General features: G+C 36.9%; 1 protein-coding gene across 2 annotated transcripts; it reads right to left on the bottom strand.

Moving 5' to 3' along the window:
- Nucleotides 1-8,515: 8,515 nt before the first annotated feature.
- Nucleotides 8,516-18,613, bottom strand: edn3b (endothelin 3b). 2 transcript variants are annotated; one of them, XM_008413452.3, is made up of 4 exons: nucleotides 18,208-18,613; nucleotides 17,832-18,033; nucleotides 12,920-13,048; nucleotides 8,516-11,403 (listed from the first exon to the last, which is right to left on the bottom strand). In XM_008413452.3, the coding sequence occupies exons 1-4, from the start codon at nucleotides 18,266-18,268 to the stop codon at nucleotides 11,358-11,360; spliced, it is 438 nt and encodes a 145-aa protein (XP_008411674.1). In that variant the 5' UTR covers nucleotides 18,269-18,613; the 3' UTR covers nucleotides 8,516-11,357. The 2 variants fall into 2 exon arrangements, with proteins under 2 accessions (XP_008411674.1, XP_008411673.1); XM_008413451.3 differs by having other exon boundaries at nucleotides 12,920-13,081; nucleotides 18,208-18,592.
- Nucleotides 18,614-23,139: the final 4,526 nt, after the last annotated feature.

Here is a 23,139-nt window from a genome sequence, read left to right as displayed (position 1 = left end):
CTTATAATCAAACCAACATCAACCACTGGTTAAATATTAATTATTGGCCCAATTATAAGTCATTAATTTAAGTATTTTACTCTGGGTTTTATCCAATCTCTCAAAATGTTTAGATTTTATTCTTTAAAAACCTTTAATGCTTTAAAATAAGGAATGGTCTGAACTATTTTTAGCCTGATGCAAGATAGAAACTTCCCCTTTTCTTCAGGAAACCAGCTCTTCCTGTTTCATGACTCTCTTTCTGCCTGACTTTGATTTTTTATGATTAAATAGAAAAAAGTAGAATTAAAACAAAGTTTGCAGGACACAATAACAACACACACAACCAGATTAATTTTATTACAGTCTGACTCTATTGTTGGGTCTTGATGTCACCTGTGTAATTAATTTTAAGGTAATTTTATTTATTATTACTATTAAACTAAAATCTCCAGCATGGGGAAGTGGGATGAGCTCGACTTTTCTCGACAGCAGCCTCAAAACAAAAACTAGCTGAAAATCATATTTTAAAGTCTTGTTGGTCTTATTTGAAGAATGTTTAAAAAATTGTCACACAGATGAAAGAATAAACCTCGGACAAAACTATGTTTTACTTTGCAAGCAAATTTTGGCATGGAATTCAGTCAAGTTTCTCATTTTATCAATTTTATCTGCTGATTGGAAAGCTCAGATATCCATCAGTACATACTGCCTTATTCTTATTTAGATTATTGCTGAGTAACCTCAGGAGTTTACTCGATTAATTTATTATCTGTTGGTGGAAGAGTTTTGGGCCTACTCCCTGTGGAGCACTACATAAATAACTGTCACTCAAAAACTATTTAAAAATTGTGATACAGAGAAGCGGCTCAGCAGGTCTTTTAATCATCTACAGCTATAATTCAATAGGACAGACTGCAATAAATCACACAGTTTACTGCTTTTACGTTACACTTGTCGAGGCTGCTTTCGTCACCTTTATGTTTGCAAAACCCAGCTTGGAACTTTAATAGACAGCTGCAACATCTATCACAAAATGCAAAAAATATTTGAGGGAAAAACACCCACATCAGCGTACAACAGCTGGAGAGAATGTTTTGTTCTTCATGTGCGGAACAGACGGAAACCACTTTTGAGTAGGTTAGATAGGTTTCTAGTTCAGATTTAACCAAAAGCATATATATGTATATATATATGCCTGTGTAGTGCAAATAAAACAAATATGGATTAATTGTCAAATTGTTCATAATGGTTATGAGACATGTGATTACTATTGTACAAGATTACAACATTTCTAAATTAAAGTTACTAGTTAAGCCTTTCTGAACACACAATCAAACTCACTTTAGATAAATCTTTCCAAATAAAAAAGAGTATGTTAAGGTTAGTTATTTTTGCCATAAATTAATCTATACCTGAAATCTAAACTGCGCAAAGCAAGTTTCTATGTCCACTATTATTTAGTGTTCTGTGTAACTACAGCTGTTTCTCAGAAAGGTTTGGTAACGCTTAATAAAACGCTTAAAAGTCATTTGTGAGGAATTCGGGCTGACAGCACTGCCTCAAAAGTTTTGTCAAAGATCAGCAGTTTTAGCCAAAAAATGTTAGGCACTGGTCAGTAGGTTCCCTTAAGATGAATTTGAATGATCGCAAAGCAAATGTGCAACAAGCCCAGTCCCACCTGTTGCCCAGAGCCTGCAGTGCAAAACAAAAGAAAGAAGAAAAAAAAACAGTTTCCCCCTAAGACATTTCAAATGTTTCATATCATCAAACAAGGTAAAATATCAGACAAAATTAAGCAGACTAAATCATTCTGGCCCTGTGCGAAAAAGTAATCCCCCCTTAAGCCTAAATTGTTATAAATGATTTTCTGGGTTTTTTGTGATTTCCTGGCTGAAGTTTCCTCTTAGAGTAATTTTGGTTGGCAAGGCGAGCCACTGCTGTATGTTTTCTGTTTTGTGAATAATTGCTCTCACTGCTGTTCACTGGAGTCCCAGAGCCTAAGACATGGCTATGTTGCCTGCTCCAGACTGATAAATGTCAATCTTGTCTGTTCTTTAGATTTGAGCATGAGCACATTTAGACACATTCTAGTCAAAGCATTTCCTGATCGTACTGGTCTGAAAGCGAATAGGCCTGGGTGTGGTGGCTTGTGCATATTTTTTCTCTTAGTAGATGAAATCAGCATTTGAAAAACATATTTTGAATTTACTCAGGTAATCATTTAAGTATGACCAAAAAAAAAAAGCTAAACCAAAGAAATTTTTCATAGCACTGTGCATTCCTCTGTAGTACACTCTGTACCAAGATCATTATTCCTTTTTTCATCGGTGGAAGAAAAATATTGACATAATCCGAAACACTGAAGATTTTGGGAATAAATAAAATAGTACGATTTTTAGCCTGCATGCATTGTCACTGTACAGGAAAATCATGAAACACTATAAGGTGAGACAAGCAGAATACAAAATGTACTTGTTTTACAAGAGGCTATTATGCACTTAGACCATCCATTCATCCATTATCTAGCACGCCTATCTTTGCAGGGTAGCGAGGCCAATGGCCAGTGGTCAATGGACAAGAGGTGTGGTACATCCTGAAGGGGTCGCCAGTCCGTCGCAGACACCCAAGCCATTCAGGAGTGAAAAGAAAGCGGATCTCAGTTCTGAAGGCAATTTTTCCGTTTTGATCCTTTGCCTTAATGTTGTCATCTACAGTAGTATAAATTTTATTGGCATAATGGCTGCTGGCTTCAAAGTCTGCTGCAAGCATATAAGAGCTAACCCATTGTAACTCATAGGTTTCAAATCTGTGGTGTAACTCAAAATATACTCACTCTTCACAAGGTTTACTCATTAGAAATACGTTTTGAAAGTTACTGAACAATAATTTCAAGATTGTGTATCTCTGACATTTAATCCCCAACACAGTGCAGTGAAATCGTGTTTTGTTTTAAATTACAGTTATAATATTAATACATTTTGTCCCCAAATGGAAGTGGAATGACTGCAGACTCAGTTTGTTTTAATTTGTCACATATGTAAGGACTAATTCTACCTGCAAGACACATAATACACCAAATTTGGAGATTATTCACATCACGTCACGGTGAAAATGCTCGTGTGACCAGGAAACCCAAGTAAAAAAAAGTATGCTTTAGTATACTAAATTTGAACATACTTTAACATACTTTGATTGATGTACTTAAACTGTACTATTTTGGAACAACTAATTTTGTACTTAGTATAAAATTACAACTTTTAGTATACTTCACCGTACTTTGTTGGAACAACTTCAAATTGCACTTAGTATACTTAAAGTATACTTTTAAATGTAATATTCAACAGCTTCATTTTTATATTGAGTGTACTAATTCTGTCATAGAATTATATTAAAAATATACTTTTATTTTAAATATACTACTACTAATATATAAGTAATGTTAAATTACACTTAATTTTTATTTTTGATTTATTGTTATTGCTAATAAAGTACAATTTTAATTACTCATAAGTCTTGTTAATCTAACTTTATTCATACTTTGTACATGACATGCATAACTACACTACAGGACTTACATTGTTTTAGGCTACAATTACATGGAAAGATTAATTACACAAGATGCCCAAGGTAATTTAAATATTTTGTTTTATTACTGACATTTTAAAATTGTCCAATTTTACTCACAACTTTATGAACTTTACATAAATTATCAGTTTACACATCAAAAGTGAACACATGAACATGAAAATTTAAGTGTGACAATAAAAAATGAAAGTGAGGATCAACGACAGAACATTCTCGTTCACTGCACCTTACAGAAGCTTACAAAAAAGAACAATAGAGCAATTAAACAGAGAAAGCATTTGTATTTAAAGAGAACAGAAAAATGGCAAATAAAAAAATAATACAATTTTAAGACATGGACTCGCCATGTATGTGGCATCATAAGAATTGATGATGATTGGGACCGGATGCCTGGGGTGGAAAAACATTTCTGGGTGTCTTCTTTGCCTGTTTATGTTAGAACACATGTGTCAAACTCAAGGCCCGCGGGCCACATGTGGCCCGCCATGTCATTTTATGTGGCCCCCCCAGCGTTTTATAGGTCCATGATTGACTTAAAATAGGTTTTCAGCACAAATTGACTACAAACTACATCTCCCATAATGCCTTCCGATTGTTACCAGCCAACATTATGGCTTCTCGCCACTAGAGAGCAGCAGAGTCACCTCAAGCTGAGACATCACAAGCTAACGTCAAAATGTCCAAGAAAAGAAACATCGATTTACAAGACTGTGAATGAAGATGTGTGTGAGTTGGTGTCAGGGCGGCAGGTGGCGCTAGACTTTTTTTGTTATCCGTTATCTTGACCGACAACATAAAAAAAATCGTTCATGTACTATTTTTATCCGTGAAATTACAATCATATTAACATCGGCTATTTAGCCGCATTTTATGCGGTTTAGTTGATATTCACCGTGAATCCAGATCCCATCACAAATTAAGCAGGTAAATGTATCTACATTTTTCTCCGTAGTGACAAAAACCTCTGACTGAGGCCTCAATAACTTTTAATAAAATAAATTAAGCGACTTCACTTAAATTAGCATCACTTCACCCGCGGGGTCTGAACGCATTTCCTCTCTGCAGAAAAATCTGCGCTAATTCATCAGTCAGTTGGATCTGTCTGGTCCAAACAGATCAACTGAACTCTGAGTGTTTTGCCCTGTGCGCGTCCGGTTTGCGCTTTTACCAGGATTTTTTTTGTTGTTTTGCGTGTTTTCGCTTCTCCGAAACGGACAGATGTTACGTCTGCAGCTCCTCCAGAACTCCGCTCTCCTGGGTAATGTGCACCAAGAAGGCTCCATTTGTTGAGTTACTTCCAGCGGTTTTTAATTCTAGCCGCGTCCGCAGTGGTTGAGCAGCGGACTGCGCATGTTACAGTCTAATTAACTTCTGCGTCGTCATTTATTTCCTCAAGATAAACTCCGGCTCCTCAAACGGATTAACACAACGTTGCATTCTCTTTAGTTTTATCTAGTCTGTAATGGAGACTTGAATTTAACGCGCCATTTCAACCAAAGGTTTTGAATGCGCTTCCTAACCAGACGCTCCAAAGCGTTATTTAACAATATGAGGTGTTTAATCTATTTTTAACATTGTATTTTCATACATTTATGCTAGGGCTGCCAAGTCTAGTTTTCCAGAGCTACCATCTGCAACTTTAGATGCGTTCCTTCTCCATCACCCTGATCAGTGACTCATTATAAGCCTCCACAGAACTGAGTTGCTGCTGATGAGGGAAGTCAACCTTTTGTCTGGGGTGTTTTAGCAGGGATGCATGTAAAAGTTGCAGTCTGGAGAACTGCACCTGGGCACTCCTGATTTGCACCGTCAATGTGGGCCGTTGAGGGAGGCCAATATGCTGAAGTGGCCCTCGGTGAAATTGAGTTTGACACCCCTGTGTTAGAAGTAGAAAAAAATAGTCAGCAATATCATAGAATCAGTTGATGTTGCCATTAACTATGAAGCTGTTTTAAGTGTGGACTTAAGGAGACAAACTACCTTAAAATCTTTCCATCCATGATCTGAACACACTGATCCTTGCAGGGTGGTGAGGGGGGCTGGTGGTGCCCATCTCCAGCAGCCATCAGATGAGAGGCAGGGTTCACCCTGGACAGGTCACCAGTCCATCACAGTGCCCTGAAAGTCAACAACAAATAAAAAAATGAAAGATAAATGTTAGATTAACAAGAAAGAAAATTTTCCAGTTGCCTTTAAACGAAATCATGTTTATTAAGAACTTGGTGTTGGTAACACAGCAGTTTTGTTGTTGAAAATGTAGCTAGCCGCATTGAAAAACAAACTTACATCATGAAGACAATGTGGAGGTTCATCTTCAGAGCTGGTTGGTGATCTGGTGGAGTCAGAGCTTCTTCTGAGACAGAAAGTCTTTAGGTTTTCTAACACCTGATTTCTCTGACTTCTTCTTTCATCTCCATTTGCTTAGCTAGACTGCAAACATATGTTGATGATAAAATCATTGATGAACGAGTTAGAACAACAACCACATCACAATATCAAAGTCTCTCTGTCTTATGGAGCTTAATTAAAACCAGGTTAGTTTATGAATTAAAGTATAAGTCGCAACAAACAACCTCCATGCAGTTATAACATGAAGCTGAATGATTCCTATAGTAATAATCATAAAAGTCACAATAAAATTGATAAAATAGTTATTTATGAAACCAACATAAGTTATATATCTTTACTGCACTGTTTATAATTAAATGAAGATAATTAATAAGCAAACTTACCGCCAGCTAGCAACACTTAGCAGCCTTCATCCCCCGGGCTCCTTTTGTGACACACATTTCATTTCCACGGGTTGTTGTCCCGTTGTGTTGTCGTCTAACTCGGACTAGGACGTCACCAGTTAGAATTTACCAAAATTAGTAATATTGTCATGGTCCTCTCTACTTTTAGACAATATTATGCGAGTAAAAATGGCGAATTTGAACAGCTTATCTTCCCTGCGTTGAAGTTCTTTCCTCTCTTTGTGGCGTTTTCTAAATAAATGAAAGTGTGCATTACCTCCACCATCTGGTCTGGAGTATGAACTGGAGCTAATGCCGTCGATTATAAGGTTTTACATCACATCTGAAAATTGATTGGATACTTTCTTAAAAATTACATCATGATTATAATTTTTTTATTGTATGCAATTTTAATAAATAGTAAAAGATTATTAAGGCTCTTAAAAATTCATACATATTCATTCATATTTAGTTCACTTAAATTATACTTTTATTTAATATATTAAAAGCGTATTTTGGTACAATTATGTTTAAGTGTGTTTAAAGTTATAATTTCGAAATTGGTACAAGTGTATTTTTAGTATACTTCAGATATACTTATAGGTAGTACACTTAATAATTAGTATACTTAAAGTGTACTTTCACAAATTTAAGTATGTTTGAAATATGCTAAAGTATACTTTTTTTTCACCTGGGAAGTCCTTCAATGCCTTTCATTTGCTAGTGGCTAGTACATATTAGCTGTGCCGCACAAAGAATCTATTCATTTACAAGTCTAGAGTTCAAACAACAGCCTTTAAGCCAGAGTGGGGGCCCTGAACCTGCCACTGCGTGGTCAGGATGTCTGCTTACAGGTATTTCCCATGGTGTGCTGTGGGAATGAGGCCTTTCTGACTGGAGAGGGTTTAGCCCGAGGCTCCAGGGAAGGCTTATTTAGGCTGGACATAGTGAAACATTCCGAAAAATTTAACGGTATTAGTATTTCAAAGGCTGACAGTAGCGTATGTTATGTATCTGAAAGGGAAAAGCTGTTTGTAAGGCAAACAATAATCAAAATATACATTCCAAAGGCAAACAGCAAGATTTGGAAATGTCTAGTACGTATTATGCATTTTTCTTCTTAATATCTCAAGAAAACATGTTTGCCAATGCACAGAGTAAAAAAAAAAGAAAAGAAAGTTTGTCTTTGAGTAAATATTTCTTTTCTTTTTTGTTTTGTTTTGTTTTGGTAAAATAAAAGAGCATTTCTCAAATTAATTAGAAAAAAAAACTCTGTTACATGAAAACAATATTATTTGTGAATTTAAAATAAAGTTACACAGAATTAGTTCAGGATTAAAATACTTTCCTGCCTCAAGATTACAAGATAAACAGGTGATGGGCGGAAATTCCAGCCACAGTTTATTTTTGCAGCATAGCTTTTCTACAAATGCCTGCCTGCCTGTATTGTTTTATTATTGGCCTTTAGCACATATACAGATAATGTTGAGGCTAATATCTGTTTTTACTTAATTTAATAGTAAAATAATTACATACAATTAAATTAGGCTATTGAGTTTGAGAGCTGAAGTAATTTGCAGGATTCTTGACATGAAGCAATTTACTACTCACAATGTGACCACAAGCTTATCTGAAGTTTTATCAGTACGTATTATGCATTTTTCTTCTTAGTATTATTCTGTGGATCCAACTGACGAATAACGGCAGCAAACCGTAGGAAAAAAAACAATATATGGGTATTTTTTTTAATGTTCAAACACATGCACATTGTGTAAATTGTTTTAAAAGTTATCCAACTCAGTTGCACATCCCTTAGATCTTGAGTGAAATATTCCTATTTCTAATAACTGCAGGGTATTTTCTGTTATAGTTACCTACAGTATATTATTATTGATACTGTTATTGCTGATATCATTAATCTTGTTTTGATATATTGTTTTTAATATCTGATGCTGCTGTTACACCTGAATATTCTATTTTTGGGATAACAAAAACAGTTTATAATCTAGTCAAAAAAAATAAATGCTTAATATATTTATACATGTTTCTGCAGATGAATATTCTCACAAAATGTGGCGAAATAATAAAACATCTTTAGCTACAGTTGTTGCATACTTCTTTTTCACATTGACTAAGGAAGGTCAATATAAACCCATGCAAATGTTTTTCCTGTGTGCACATCTGAGAGCAATAATAACGCTTTCGAATAGACTGTCAAAAAAAAAAAGAAAGAAATTATTTATTACAAGATGAGATGCAGGAAAACAATAACAAATAAGATTCTAGCAACGTGTTTTAACAAGAGAGTAAGATAATTAATTTACCTTTAACTCACAGTCTGTTCCAACAATGAAAACTGTTCGACTGGCTAGACAAATTAGTGGAATCTTCAAATCACAATCATTGATCATTATTCAATTAGCATCATCCCGGTATACGTGATATTGCATTGGTATGTATGAATACAGCAATCTGAAATGTACATACAAGTTATGCATACACATTATACATGCTATACATAGTTTACAAAATAATAAAATAACTGCTTGTGGAAATTCTTGGGGATTAAACTGGATTCTTTTGTAAACATGGGGATAATCCCTATGTCTTTAATTTTACAGAATGCAACATTCACAAGTCCACTGTTATTTTTCTTTAAGGCTGATGTTCCTTCCAACTAACTATAGAAGATTTCTGTAGTAGGGATGGTGTGCATTTCATGTCATGTCCAAAGTTATAGACAAACTAAACACTCATAAAGCTTAACATTATAGTCATGTGTCTGTTAGTATTTTGGTCTGCTTTTGCTGCTGAAAACACCCCGATCCGTCAAAGGATGAACTCCACAAGAATGCTGAAGGTGCACTGTAATATCTAGCGCCAACATATTTTAGCAGATCTTTTAAGTCTTGTGAGATCCAAGGATGGGGTCTCTGTGATTTGGACTTATTTATCCAGCACATCCCAAACATCAGAATCAGAATCAGAATGCTTTGTATTGGTTTTGTACAGAAGCACAACAAAATTCATTTCATTCATAGAAGACAATAAACAGACAAAGGCAAGGAAGACAGGTGCCTGACCTCCTCAATTTAATCAACATGCTTGATTGAATTGAGATTGTCTGGAAGTCCACACCTCAAACTTGTTGCCATCTCTAATCCTGGAAAAAGAAGATGTATCTATAAGGAAATATTGTATCCACTGGCCAGCAGGTATGCTATGACATATACTAAATCACATTGTGTACTTGGACATGTTTGTGTCAGAAACACCATTAACTTCAACTATTTGAGTGTTAGGTCTGACCACATGGGCCAACCACGACAGACCAGAAACACCAAAGCATCAGTAAACCTTGGTTGACCATGACCCTATAGTTGTCTCTTCTTGGACTACTTTAGGAAACACTGACCACGACAGACCAGAAACACCAAAACTGCGGTTTTAGAGATGCTTTGAAAATCTGAATCACGTTCAATTTTGTTAAATCCTTACACTTGCCCATTTCTCCTGATTCAATCACGATGTTTGAGGACAAACAGTTTCACTTCCTGCTGTATAAATACATGTTTTTCAAAGAATAATCAGGGTGACCTGAAAACATAATGCCAATGGACATTTCTATGTAACATAGGACTGTCTTACATAAAAATCAGAGGTGGTATTATTCATGAATGAATGAATGTAGTGTGAAGTGCTTTGGGGTCCTCTGGACCTGATAAAACGCTATACAAATACAGACCATTTACCACATAAGACCATTTTCTATACCAGCTCACCATGTCAGAGTTTAAGTAATGTTAGATTACTGGCTTATGGTTATATTCAAGTCACGATTGAGTACAGTTCATGCAGCTCTACTCTACCTGTTCGTGTCAATCTTTATTGCCCAAATGACTAACAACTACATCCAAGGAATGCCACCTTTGAATGTAAAACTCTTCAAAACTTGCAGTAGGTGAGCAACAGCAGCATAAAACCACATCAGAAACCACTCTGAAGTTACCATTCATCCATGCTTACCAACACTGAACAGTAGCAAACTACAAAACTGTTGTTGTTTTGTATGGTCAGGTAAGTAGCAATGTTGATGCATCATTTAGATGATAGGGTCAGAGTTTGGATTAAATATCTGCAGAGTATGAGTCCATCCGGCCATCAACAGTTCTGACCAGTGTAGGTGCTGTTATAGTATGGGGAATATTTCTGGCACTATTTGGGTTCCTTAGTACCAACTGTGCGAAATTTGAATGCCACACCCCACCTGAGTCACAAATCTGAAATAACCTCAGACTTGTTACTTGATGTAAGGCACATTTTGCGGAATCTTTGCAGCAAAGAATCAGAGCAGCTCTGAAGGGAAGTAAGAATACATTACAAGTAAGGTGTGCTCATAAATTGGGCTGTCAGTGTCTTTCCTATCAATGATTAATAATTTGGAAAAGATTACATTAAAACAGTATGTTCAGTACTTTTGCGCTCCAACTTCCAGCCTTTGTTTCCCTATTTTTATGGCAAGCCCTCACCCCAATATTCCCTGTTTCTATTTTCCTTGATTTCTTTGGACATTTATTGCTTTGTGGCCTGTTCTGCGGAACAAACCATCTCATATACTTTTATAAGCTTATATGTTGGTCTAGACAAAACAAATTTTGAGAGTTACAGTCGACAGCAAATAAACCAAAACCAAAGAGTTGGTCTGGTCAAGCTTGACATAAGCAAGGTCACTTGCTATTGCATTGATATTATGGTGAAAACAATCCCTTTGGTTCTCTCAAAAAGGTAGCAAAAAGTAAGAATAGCCCCAAGAGGTCTGCATCAAATTTTTGTGATGACTTCTTGAAACCTGTTGGCCTGATGGAACTTGTTCCAAGAGTTTTGATGCAGAGGAATGTTGGCAGTAAGCAACTCAGAAGTTCTTCCTTTTCACAGTTTGTATCTGGGAGTCAAGGAGCCAAACGGAGGTCAAAGGGAAGTGGGTGAAGGGGAGCGGAAAGATCCATTGACCTAGGAAGGAACAGCAGAAGATGGATGGTTGTTGTGGCATCATCCAAGTCAGGGGACTCTGTGGGGACTCCTGGATAGTTGAGTCTGATGTGGGCTTTAAAGAGAAAATTTTGGTATTAGGAACATTCCCTCAAATTAGTCTTGCATTAACCAATAGTTGTGACAAAAACATAGAAAACGAGGATATGGGTTTATGTGAAACATAGTCCCGTACATTTATGAGTAACCACAGACCTTAAACCAGTAATCATGCCACATTGTTTAGGAGAAACACTCCTCAGCAGAGATGACAAGGCTGGTTTAGTTTACCCAACAAGAACAAAGACGGGAGGAATTTTTTAATATTAATTTTAGACCTCTGCCAAGAGTACAAGAGCTCTGTGGATTTAGGCCAATTATATGCTCAAGATGAGAAACCAAGATGCCCAAACATAATGCTTTATTCCGGCAAAATGTCTGAATACGTATAAGCAAACATGATAAAGTTTACCAATTTGAGAGGCACAGTTAAAGATAACACTGTGATCAATACCAGATACCGCCAGTCATGTCCTATGCAGGACATTTACTCATTTAAATAGTGAAGCTTTAAGCTCTTCTGCAATAAAATAAAAGAGGACATTAAAAGATACAATTGCATACCAATCCTAGGATTGGTGTCACGTTTCGATAAAATTAAGATTAATATTTTGCTTGAGATGCTTTATTTGTTCCAAACATTTCCAATTAAAATAACAAATGAACTGTTTTATGAATGGGACAAGCTAATTTTTTTTATCAATTTTGCAGGGGGAAAGACCAAGCTTAAGGAATCAATCAGCTTAAGGAAAAAAGGAGGGCTGCTCAATTTAGGACTCTAGTTTGTTGGTGTAAAGCTGATATTCCATCTTTCCAAGCAAGATGGAAAGATGGGAAGAAGTAGCTACTTCAAGAGATTGTCCAATTCAGGCAAAATTAGGGGATTAAAAATGTTTAAGAAATTATTTGAACAAGATAATCAGTTGATTAAATCACCATTGAAACTTTGATAAGACTTAACAAGAATGACTACAATGAAGAGCTAAGGGTTTTGAGATGGCACACTCACGATCTCGACTTCTTACCCATTAAATTAGGTCCGACCTAAAAAACTCATGCAAAATCAAATTTAACAGCACACTGCACTTTTTTTCGACAAGAAAATTTTGAAAGATCTTTAGTCAATAAAGTGTCAGTACCAATTAAGAAATTTAGATTTTTACAGATATCCAGCATAATGTGCTGTCAATTTTTGTTGGAGCCCAGGGAGTAAAACATTTTCATTTGTTTTGGTCATAGCCACTGATCAATCATTTATGGACAAATATTCATTTAGATATGTAAGTAATCTATAGGCTTTGGTGCTAAAAAAAATGCACTCAAATTTAAATTTGGATTTTTCCACATTGTTCAATGTTCAAAAGTGAATTTAATTTAAGGTGTTTTACTGCTTACCACTAATGGCAATAATTATAGTGGTTCATATGCATCTTTGGCATCTGGTGGAACCACTTTGATATTTACTCTTAATTACCTTTAGTAATGCAAACACATCATTTTCCAGAGCTTTTGCTAGCTGGAGTAAGGCGTACCTTGACAGACAGAAGCGTTGACACCCAGAGTCTGCATCTGTCACAGCACAGATACAGCGACGTGTCTGAGTTCGGCCACCTTCAGGCGCTGGTGCTGCAGCAGCATCACGTCTCCTTCTCTTTGGTCCTCTGTAGTTAGACATACCATAAGGCACAGTGCGCCTAAGATAAAGTGCAAACAAACACCTCGATTCAGCGGCGAAGGACCGAAGTTCAAAATGATGTGCTATGTTTAGTAGAAAGCAAGAGCCTGAAACTCATTTTCATTTTGAGCCATATTGCGGCCGTGAATGTCCTTAAAGGTGGCAGAATGTATTGATAAAACTTCAGATTAAAATTTCAAAATATCAATAAATCGATATCTCTGTATTCATTGAGCATATCTTAAAATGAAATGTGGCAGTATACAGATAAAAACAGCTAGATTTGATTAATAAAATAACATTTAGGCACACAACTATTATCTTGAATGTTCCATTTATGGAGCCCTCAAGAGTCTAGAGGGCCACATAAAAAACTATAGTGGATTTGGCTGAACTAAAATATAATAACATGGTGTGATACGACTGGATCCATTTTGCATAACTGACGTTTTTGAGGAGTTTGATCACTATTAACACTGCCAATAGGAATAAGTCGGATGAAAAATGGCAGCCATACCAGAGAAGCAGGTGAAACATATAACATCTGACATATGACTTCTATCAATCCACTTCACAACAGTAATTCAAAGAGTCTTTAACGATACTGTCGGTTCAAGCCAATTTGTCTATCTGGATAGCAATTCTTGTGCTGTCAGATTGCCCTTTTTCTCTTTTGTCTCATCTGTTTTCAACTGTCTTGACAATCATTTTATTTGAAAAAAAAAAAGAGGCATAAGTGATTGTGGCGTAAAGACTCAAAGGTAAAAAAAAACACAATCCATACTGTTCCACAAACAGACTTGGGTGAAGGAGGCTAGTCATGAAAAGTGAAAAGATTCATTGAAAAATAAATTACTTTCCCTCCTTTACTTGTTAGAATATGCCAAACTGCCTGTGTCTTACTGAATATCTGCAGTGTAACAGACATGTCTCCCATTGCTTCCACTTTGCAGTTCTCGCCTCCTCCTTTGTCTGCCAGTTTGCAACTGATTGCCCTTAGGCTAAAAGACTCTTCAGTGTGAATTGGCAGCTGTGCGTCAAGAGTTACGGTTTAATATAAAAACAAATGGTTCTGAAAATGCTAGCATGAGCTGGTGAGGAGGGAATTGCTTTGAGGCAGCGTACCCCCTTTTGTTTCACGTTTGGGAGATAAGGAGTCTCCACTTTCACGTACAACAGCATTAAACTTGGAAATTATTTGCAGCCACACCTTTGTAAGTACGACTAAAAAGTAGCCTCACTAAAGCATTACTGAAGCTGTGTTTAATACATTGTCATGCCAATCTAACTACACATCTTGAGCCTTATTCACCTTTTGTATTTTATTATAATTTAATAAACCAACAGAGTACTTCAGATTTATGAACTGAAAGTGGAATCCTATTGAACAAATTAAAGTCTGAAAACAAGTGTTGATTTGTCCTCAGCCTACTTTACTCTGATAAAAAATAAACTGCAACCAACTGGATTTCAGAGTTGGAGTCCTTTCCAACTCTGTGTCAATGTCAGTATGCGAGCAACTCATAAGTATCTTAAAGGTCCATGGTAGGTATGGAGGAGCTGCAGACATCCACAGTTAGGCAGGAGAATCTGTGAACAGGACAACTAATAATATTGTGTAAATGAAAAGGTGGCAATAAGAAAGCCGTAAGAAGTCCTTCTTGATGTTCCACGTGCCATACGTCATGTTAGAAGACTGTATTGCATTCAGACGAGACTGAAATTCAAGTTGTTGACCTTTACGTAAAATACGGCGCGTGCAGAAAACAAACACACCATATGTTCGCGTGTCGTTGAGAATATTTTTTCTTCTAATACGTAACGTGAAATTAGCCATAGCTCAAAGGACAATGGATGGCTCTAGATGGGCAACAATGGGGAAATTACAAACTGCTGTAAAAACTTGACTGGGGCAAATGTTCACCTTCCAGCAAAACAGCAGCTCTGCGCATACAGTTGAAAAGTCTGTAAGACTTTTCACAGATCTGTTTAAGAAAGATTGACTTTCTCGTCCTGGTTTTGTATTATTTATTCAGAGATTTCCATACAAAAACAAAAAACAAATTCTCCCATAGTTTTGTTGTTTTCCATTTCGTTGCTTCATTCAGTATTTGAAGTATGTCTGTTTGTCCTGACATGCTTTGAAGTAATAAATTTAGTTGTTTATCTGAGACAGCCTTTGACAATCTTGGCACCAGAAGGCAGGAAGAAAAAAAATGGGTGGTTGCTTTATTTCTTTCTTGGGATGTGGTATGAAGATGTCAATACTGAATGTGTTGAAATTTATATTTTAACACACTGATTGTAATCTGTGGTTTGACTGCCTTTATGCTGAGGGCAATTTTCCTCAGTTTGACATAGAAAAGAAAAAAAAACACACTGCAGGAAGATACGGTTGAGATATTTAAGTTTCCCTACATGCTGAAATGCATGTATCACCGCCCCTGTTTAAGGCTTCTGTTTATCGCTTTTAGCGATTGAAATGTGACGGTTCTGTGGTAACAGAGTAAAATGTCAACCACCAAAGAAAACCCCATCATTTTTCTGCCAATGTTTGTTGCTTTATCAAAAACAATAAAGCTGAAATAACTATCAGTCTAAATTTAGCATGATTAGATAGCAACATTTCATGCCACCACCAAACCAAAGAACAACATTGGCAGCAACATTTTAAAATGAACTGTGAAAAAAGTTATGAGCTGACTTAAATGTGCATTCCATTGGTATCTCTATCTCTATACGTTTGGGTCATCAGTGGCTACAGTGCTAACACATGAACATGTTTCCATCTAAAGTATTCCATTCTACCTGTAGGGTTGTGTTTTGGGTCACTGAAGGGAACCTCCCTCCACTTCCTCAAGTCCTTCTCTACCTCTAGCAGGATTTCTTTGAGGTTTGCCCTGTATTTCGCTCCATCCATCTTCTCGTCAACTAAGACCAGCTTCCCCGTCCGTGATGAAGAACAGATCCCCACAGCGTGACAAAGTCATACTTCACAGCGAGTTCATGTTTTCATTTTGATGTGAAGGGTTAGTTTCCCACCACACAAAGTTTGTAAAATACAGGCAAGGCATTCTCGTCCCTTTGCTTTACAACTGTGCACTTCTTTGTGATATCAATTGCAGAAGAATTGTGATTATTATTACCATGAGAGAACTATCTCAGTGCTTCAAACCTTTGGTAGCTACACCTTTTTGTACTTTTTCCACATGGTTACCCTTGGTTTGTCTTTTTTTAATTTTCCGTAAAGCACTTTGTGTCACCTTCACTGTGCTCTATAAATAAAGATTGAACGGGTGCAGTTTGACAGAATGTAAAAAAAAAAAAAACTTCAAAGACAATGAATACTTTTGCAAGGTGGTGTTCATCCAGAATTAAAGTCCTGCTTTAATACAAAAAAAAAAAACCTTGAAAGTTTTTGACCTTGGTGCAATGGAAATGGTGCTGGTTAATGATGATGTTCTTCCTATTGTTTTGTTCCAGATCTTCCCAGTTTCACAGAGTCAGAGTTTATTTTAACCTTGTTCAATATAATTACACCATAAAACACACTGCTGTCTCTTCAGGCTTTTATTTTCGTAACATTAAGCTTTAGCAAAATTACCTTTGCTCTGGCTCCTGCAAAGTCGAATTACAATGAAAAAAGATGGTGAACGTCATTAAAACTATTAGACCCAGTTGAAGCTCTGAGAACACACTAATTCAGTAGAAAAGCGTGTGTGGTGCAAGCTCTACTAGACAATACTTCAGAGACTTAGCATGTGAATTTAAACCGGGGTAAGACGAGAAGTCTCTTTCGGGCTTGTTATCACTTGAACTAAAACTGCGTGGCCTTGGGGGAATATGACTGGGTGTAACTTGACAATAGCATGTTCCCTAAATATAAATGATTCCTCTCTCTTAGTTGCATAAACCCACCGCAAGCCAATCGGCAGATCGCTTCCTTCACTCTGTCCTCACCCACATATGGCAGGATCCTGTCTAGAGACGCTTGCAGAAACCATGCGACACGTTCTACACTGTTATCCTGCACCTTCACAAATGTATTCAAACATCTGGCGGTATATCCATATTTTTTTGTGCTAAAATAACAGACTTCGATGTGTTTTATTGGATTTTATGTTATAGTTACTCACACAATGCATAGTAAGTAACTGTGAGGAAAAGAATACATTTTAATTTTCCTTCTACAGATCAAAAGCTGGAGCATGCACATCTAATAAACCTCTTTGAATCTGACACACTCAAATCATATCCATTGCAAACGACTTCCTTTATAAGTTACGCAGCCGTATAGTCTGTTTGTGTGTAAACTAACATCAGGGCAAGCAGCTGCCAAGAGGCACACGGTGACTCTGGAGGAGCTGTGTGTGGCGGTACACAAGGGCCTGAACAAAGCAGTAGAGATGTGAAGCATGGTGGTGGGAGCATTATGCTGTGGGGAGGCTTTGGTTAAGCAGGGACAAGGGAAGCAGGCCAGAGTGGAAGGGAACGCAAACAGAGCTAAACAACACAGGGTAATGCTGTCACAAGTTGCAAAACAGGAAAATGACTAGACATTTTGCTTCTGGATGCACAAAGCAGATGCCCAAAAAGCTTCTGTGGACGGTGGTTTTGCAAAGCTCTGACTCAGGGAAAGGGGGGTTAAATACCTCACTTTTTTAAACGATGCACATTTTACTCTCCAAAATTATGAGCTGCATTCATTGTATTAGACTTGTAACAGATACATTGTGAGCAAATCAGTTATTTTGAGAATCCTATCTTACTCAGGAGTATTAATCCAGATGATGTCCAGGTGGCAGTAATAGACGCACTCTTTGTCCGTGTAGGAATAACAGGTGCAGCGCTTTTGTCTGGACCTTGAGGTCTCAGACGGCTCGGAAGCCTCGGATCCCGTGGAGCCCATCACCTTGGAGTCCCGCACACTGCTGGGGTCGCTCTCGGATTTCACGTGGGACATCAAAACGCCTTTATTAAAAGGACGTGAAACAATATGTGAAATAAGTACAAAAAAGAAAAAAAAGAAAGAAAAGAAAAACCAAGGCGACTACTGTCTAATTATATTTTAAACAATATATATATATATATATATATTTTTTTTAATTTATTTTATTTATTTTTTTATTTAAAATAAAAACTTACCTTGAAAAACAATCAGAACCAGTATTCGGAAAAGCATCATACTTGTGTGAAAGGGCAGCATTTGAGCTGCGTCAGACTCTCCAAAACTGAATCATAGTAAGATGAGAAAGTACATCCATTAAGTTTGCCGTAAATCCTCGTAACTCACATGGTCCGGACAGACAGCGGGACGGCTTTCAAGCTTTCCACTCGATGAAATTAAGTCATAAATCTAATCCCAAGCAAGAGCATTGAGGTGGATTTAATATTTTCCCGTCTTAATCTCAACTGCAAACGTGCCTGTGTCTCAATAAAACGACGTCCGCAAAGTGCGGTGCGATGATCCACAATGTTACTTCTCCTAAAAAGCCCAAATCAAAGGTGTGGGGCTGTGGAGAGGCAGAGGTCCACGCCCACACCTCTCCTAACGCCCTTACGCAACAGGAGACTGCAGAGCACATGCGATACTGAAGACTCACAAGTTGTATAATATATATTTAGGCCTAACTTGATTCATTGATTCTCATTTGCCATTAATAAAAATGTAGAAGACTTCTAATAAGAAGTCAGTGAAACGACAATTAAGCGTATTTTGGAGCTTATCGCCAAGGCAAAAAAAAAAAAAAAAAAAAAAAATAAACAACAATTAAAAAAGTCCATTTTGTGTCAGTGTTGAGGCTGCTGTCTATAAGATGCCGATTTTTTTCTAGAGCTTGTTTGGAAACAACAGAACATGGCATAAGTGTTTCATAACTAGATAAACAAGACAAAACACTTGAAAAAAATTTGCACAAATAATACAAATAAGTAAATAAGTGAGTACAAAATAATACAATTATTTGCTATAAAATCATTGTGGGATCACATACTTTAGATTTGCAGCTGAAGATATTCAGCCTCTTGCAAATAGGATAATGGGCAAAACTGAAAACTGTTCACGTGTTACACATGAATACACTGGGAACAAAATTAACTAATTATGAGGTTTTGATCCAAATGAATGACTAACTTCTACTTTTAATGGCCGTTTCAGTATTAGAATTATTAAAATACCTGAACAGAATATTTCACAGTGTGGATCAGGCGTACCTGAGGCAATCCATCGAAGACATGATGGCTGCATCAGGTATGTTTAAGATACAACTCCAAAACACCTGGAGCGTTTGCGGTGAGAAGAACATGATCTAAAAAAAAAAAGGAACATCCATATAGCAAAGAAGCAAGGCAGTGTCCAGTAATGTTTTGCTTCCACTGACACTAAGAACCTGCAAAAATGCCATCTGTGAGGAAGGACAAATTTGCAAGAAAGGCATTCAAATAATTTTGTGTCGTATTTGAAGAAAGCGCTTGTGTTATTGCTTTTGTTCAGTTATTTAAATTGTTCTTCTCTGATTTGTTTAGTGTAAAAAAAATCGCAAGTTTGCATATTTTACTAATAAATCTAATCTGCAGTGGGGATGGGATAATATTTTAAATAGTTTTTTTTGGCGGTTATGATAACCTTTACAAAAAACTGCATGTTTTATTGAATGATTTATTGAACATTATCTATGAAATCAATTATTTTTAGTTGAGTAATGTCATCTGTGAAAGGTGTGTGCCAAAGAAAGTCATATTTCTGTTGCTGCAATATTATGTAAAACATAAGATAGCTTCTAGTAATTGTAATCATATGTGTTACACCAAGATTGATGGATGTGAAACTCACCAAAAAAGAAAAAAACCCCCAAAAAAAACACTCAGAGGTGACAAATGTACAGGAGCACATTTTTAATGAAAGGCAGTGATGCAGGTGGTGGAAGTAGAAATGAGTCACACTGCTGGAGCACCGATTGGGTGACTTTTAAGTGGAGGTTGCTCCAAATCAGTGTTATTAAAACAAACTTTACTCAGTGAGCCTGCAAGTCCAATTTCCCTTTAGTTGCTTGGACCCTGCTAGGTGTTTATTACGCTCAGATATTGGGCTGCCAGACAGACTGAAACAGAATAACAAAGAGGAAAGCTACAGAGTTATTTGGATTTAATTATTTTTTTTCTTTTAATAACTATGTCTGAAGGCACTGTCTCACTTGTGGAAATAATTACCTGAAGATGAAAGAAACAGACCAAAACCCAAGGGCAAACATAGAAATGCATGAACAGAACACTGACATGAACCAAAGGCATAAGCTCCTGAAAGAATTAAACTCTTGTTTGTTTAATAATCTACCACCTCTCAAACTATTTACTTCCTTAGTCCCAGTATTAGACACATTAACTGTCCTACTGAAGCATCCTCTGAAGCCAAATCTGTCTGACTCATGACTGCCCTCTGGTCTCCTTCCAAATTCCCTAAGGCTAAGGTTTTGTGCCATACCCAAGTCCTCTGGCACAATCCCCAAGCTGGGAAACGGAGAGAATTCCAGATAAATTAAGACCATATTCTGTTTTCTTTCTCCTCAACCCAGTTGTGGAGACAGAGCGCTATCAGGAAAGCTGGCTGTGTGTGGTTTGGCGGTTTCAGGATGTGTGCATGCTGCAAAAGACCTTGTACATTCTGATCTATTCAGTCTGCTTTTTTTTCAGTGTGGATTCATTGTTAGTTATTTACCATAAGTGGGGAGTTAGAGCTAAACAAAACGGGAACACAATCTCCTTGATTAACATGTTTTGGCATTGCTAATTAAGGCAATAAAATGAGGCAGAGAGCAGTAAACGTACGTACCTCAATTAAATCTCCCTCCTTGTGCTGTGTAACACATTTAGGAGTCTGAATTGTATTTTGCAACGTAGCTCATTATGACAGTCTTTAAACTTCAGATGTTATCCATAGAGTTAAGCTCGACATAGTCCTTTATTCTTTTCATTTTATCAGGGCATTAACTCGACAGGTTAGTCTTTGCTTTAGCACAATACGCTATGTTCAGTTTGACAATAGCCTTGCTGCCTTTGCTCATGTTGTGGCTTTCGGCAGAAGAAAACATTCACAAACGTCAGCAAGAACAAGGAGACATTAAGGAATGCGTTAAATTGCAGAGGTATTTCAGATCCCACTTTGACCTGTTATTCTGGGCTTTCACGTGTTTTATTAGAAAACATGTTTGTGTGCAGCACCCAGGGATTTGCATTTCGTTGTTGTTGCTTCTAAGGTAGTAAGCAGAGAAGCAATAAACAGGTGGGACTCATATTTGAGTCTAAAAACATGTCAAATATTTTGGACTTATTGTGAAAAAAAAGAATGTCCCCTTTTAGGGGAGAGGAGATCAGATTAGATTTTTTTTGTTGACATGATTTTGTCTCGTGGTTGGTGATGGTAAACTGGATAAAGGTTTTAAATGATGCTCTGAATGGGTCTCCGTTATAATCCAGTAATTTACAATAAACCTCTTATCACAATGTCCGCTTGAATGGTTGTGACAAGAGGGATTGTCATAAATGTATTTGTGTCGTTCAAAGACGTGTACGTTTTGTCTTGTCACAACCCCAAACTTCATCTTATTTTATTTGATTGAACTACACATTATTGTGGAAAGGATGGCAAAAATATCTTGCAAGATTACCACATATACTGAGTTCTGTCCAGTTAGCTTTCCTTTCACCGCTGAAGAAAATATCCCCACAAATCCTCCACCAGATTTCACTGCATGAAACAAGTAATCAGTGGGATGTGGGATGTTTGGCTTCCTCCACAAGTGAAGCTTTATGGGGTAAAAACGTCAGAACTGGTCTAAGCTGATTGCTGTGTCACCTCTATGGGAGGTGGCAAACTGCAGACTGGCCTTTCTTTGTACAATGGTTTTGTTTGGGGACTGTGTGACTTCTTCCTGATTTTCATTTTTGAACAATTCTTCCACTAGATCTCTGCAGCTCCTCCAGAGTTACCATCCGCAGCCACTTAGCTGTTAGTTTAGGGGAATATCCATGTCTTGTTAGGATTACAGCTATGCCATACTCGTTTCATTTTCAGATTATGGTTGGAACAGTGCTCTCTCAGAAGTTCAAGGCTTAGAATATTTTTTTTATAGCCTAAACCTGTTTTAAACATATTCAAACATCTTGATCTGTTTACTTTAATCCCTAGTTTATGTGATGATGTTTGTTTGCCAGAATTCCCTAACAATCATCTGACGCCTTGGCAGAACATCTAGATTTATAACTGTGATTACTGACATATTTACCCAATTATCCAATTTGTTTACTTCTGGAGGCAGTTGACTGCACTGGAATTAATTTAGGGTTGTGTAAGTAAAGGGAGGTACACACAAAATTTTATTAGCAAATAAATAATTAAAAATGTGCAGATTTTTTATTCCAATTCTGTGCAACATTGTTTTATTACATGAAATTTGTCTTAAAGGTGATTTTTGTTGCTCATAAATCCCCACTACACTGATAGGCACTGAATATTCTCTGTTATCTAACCTAAAACAATTGAATACTTTGGTATTTTTTTAATTATATTCTTATTACTGACCTAAAGGATTCAAAACAAACTTGTTTGCCAAAAGCTTGCAGTACTTACTCATCTACCAAAGCAGTATATTTCTAAGGAGAACAGCTATAGAGGCACTATAATGTAGGCAGCGTAACTCAAAGACAGATAGCAGTTTATACCCTGAATCCCACAAGTTTCTTACTTTGTGGTTTAGCTGCTGAGGAGCATACGGTTCACAAGGACTGATGACTTTCACCTTCTGGAAAATGTATGGTCTGTGGGATACCTCACAGTAATTGGTGAAGATTTATGCAAAACCCCAACAGCGATGAGGCCAGCACTGTCAGACTGAGGCAAACATAAAATCTGTGCAAAAGGAAATTCAATATTGGATATGACAATTTAAATTGGACAATAAAGCTGGAATTCAATTCGACTTCCTCAGAAAACACAGGCTGCATGTCTGAAAGTGACAAGCCCATTGTGGGTTGGTCCTCAAAAACAATCTTTATTCCAAGATACCGGTGAAAATAACGTTT

This window comes from Poecilia reticulata, chromosome 7, assembly GCF_904066995.2.
Source record: "Poecilia reticulata chromosome 7, P_reticulata-male-v2, whole genome shotgun sequence".
In the NCBI taxonomy this organism is placed as follows: domain Eukaryota; kingdom Metazoa; phylum Chordata; class Actinopteri; order Cyprinodontiformes; family Poeciliidae; genus Poecilia; species Poecilia reticulata.
The sequence above is the reverse complement of the archived record's forward strand: the minus strand, read 5'-3'. Positions and strand labels throughout refer to the sequence as shown.

What these genes read in the sequence shown, in the direction of transcription:
- edn3b (XM_008413451.3), bottom strand. Translation starts at nt 18,268, where the DNA reads ATGCTGCCCTTTCACACAAGTATGATGCTTTTCCGAATACTGGTTCTG. An exon ending in ATCTGGATTAATACTCCTGA is followed by an intron (nt 13,082 to 17,831) that starts GTAAGATAGGAT and finishes ACTTTATCTTAG; the next exon opens with GCGCACTGTGCCTTATGGTA. An exon ending in CAACGCTTCTGTCTGTCAAG is followed by an intron (nt 11,404 to 12,919) that starts GTACGCCTTACT and finishes TTCTCTTTAAAG; the next exon opens with CCCACATCAGACTCAACTAT.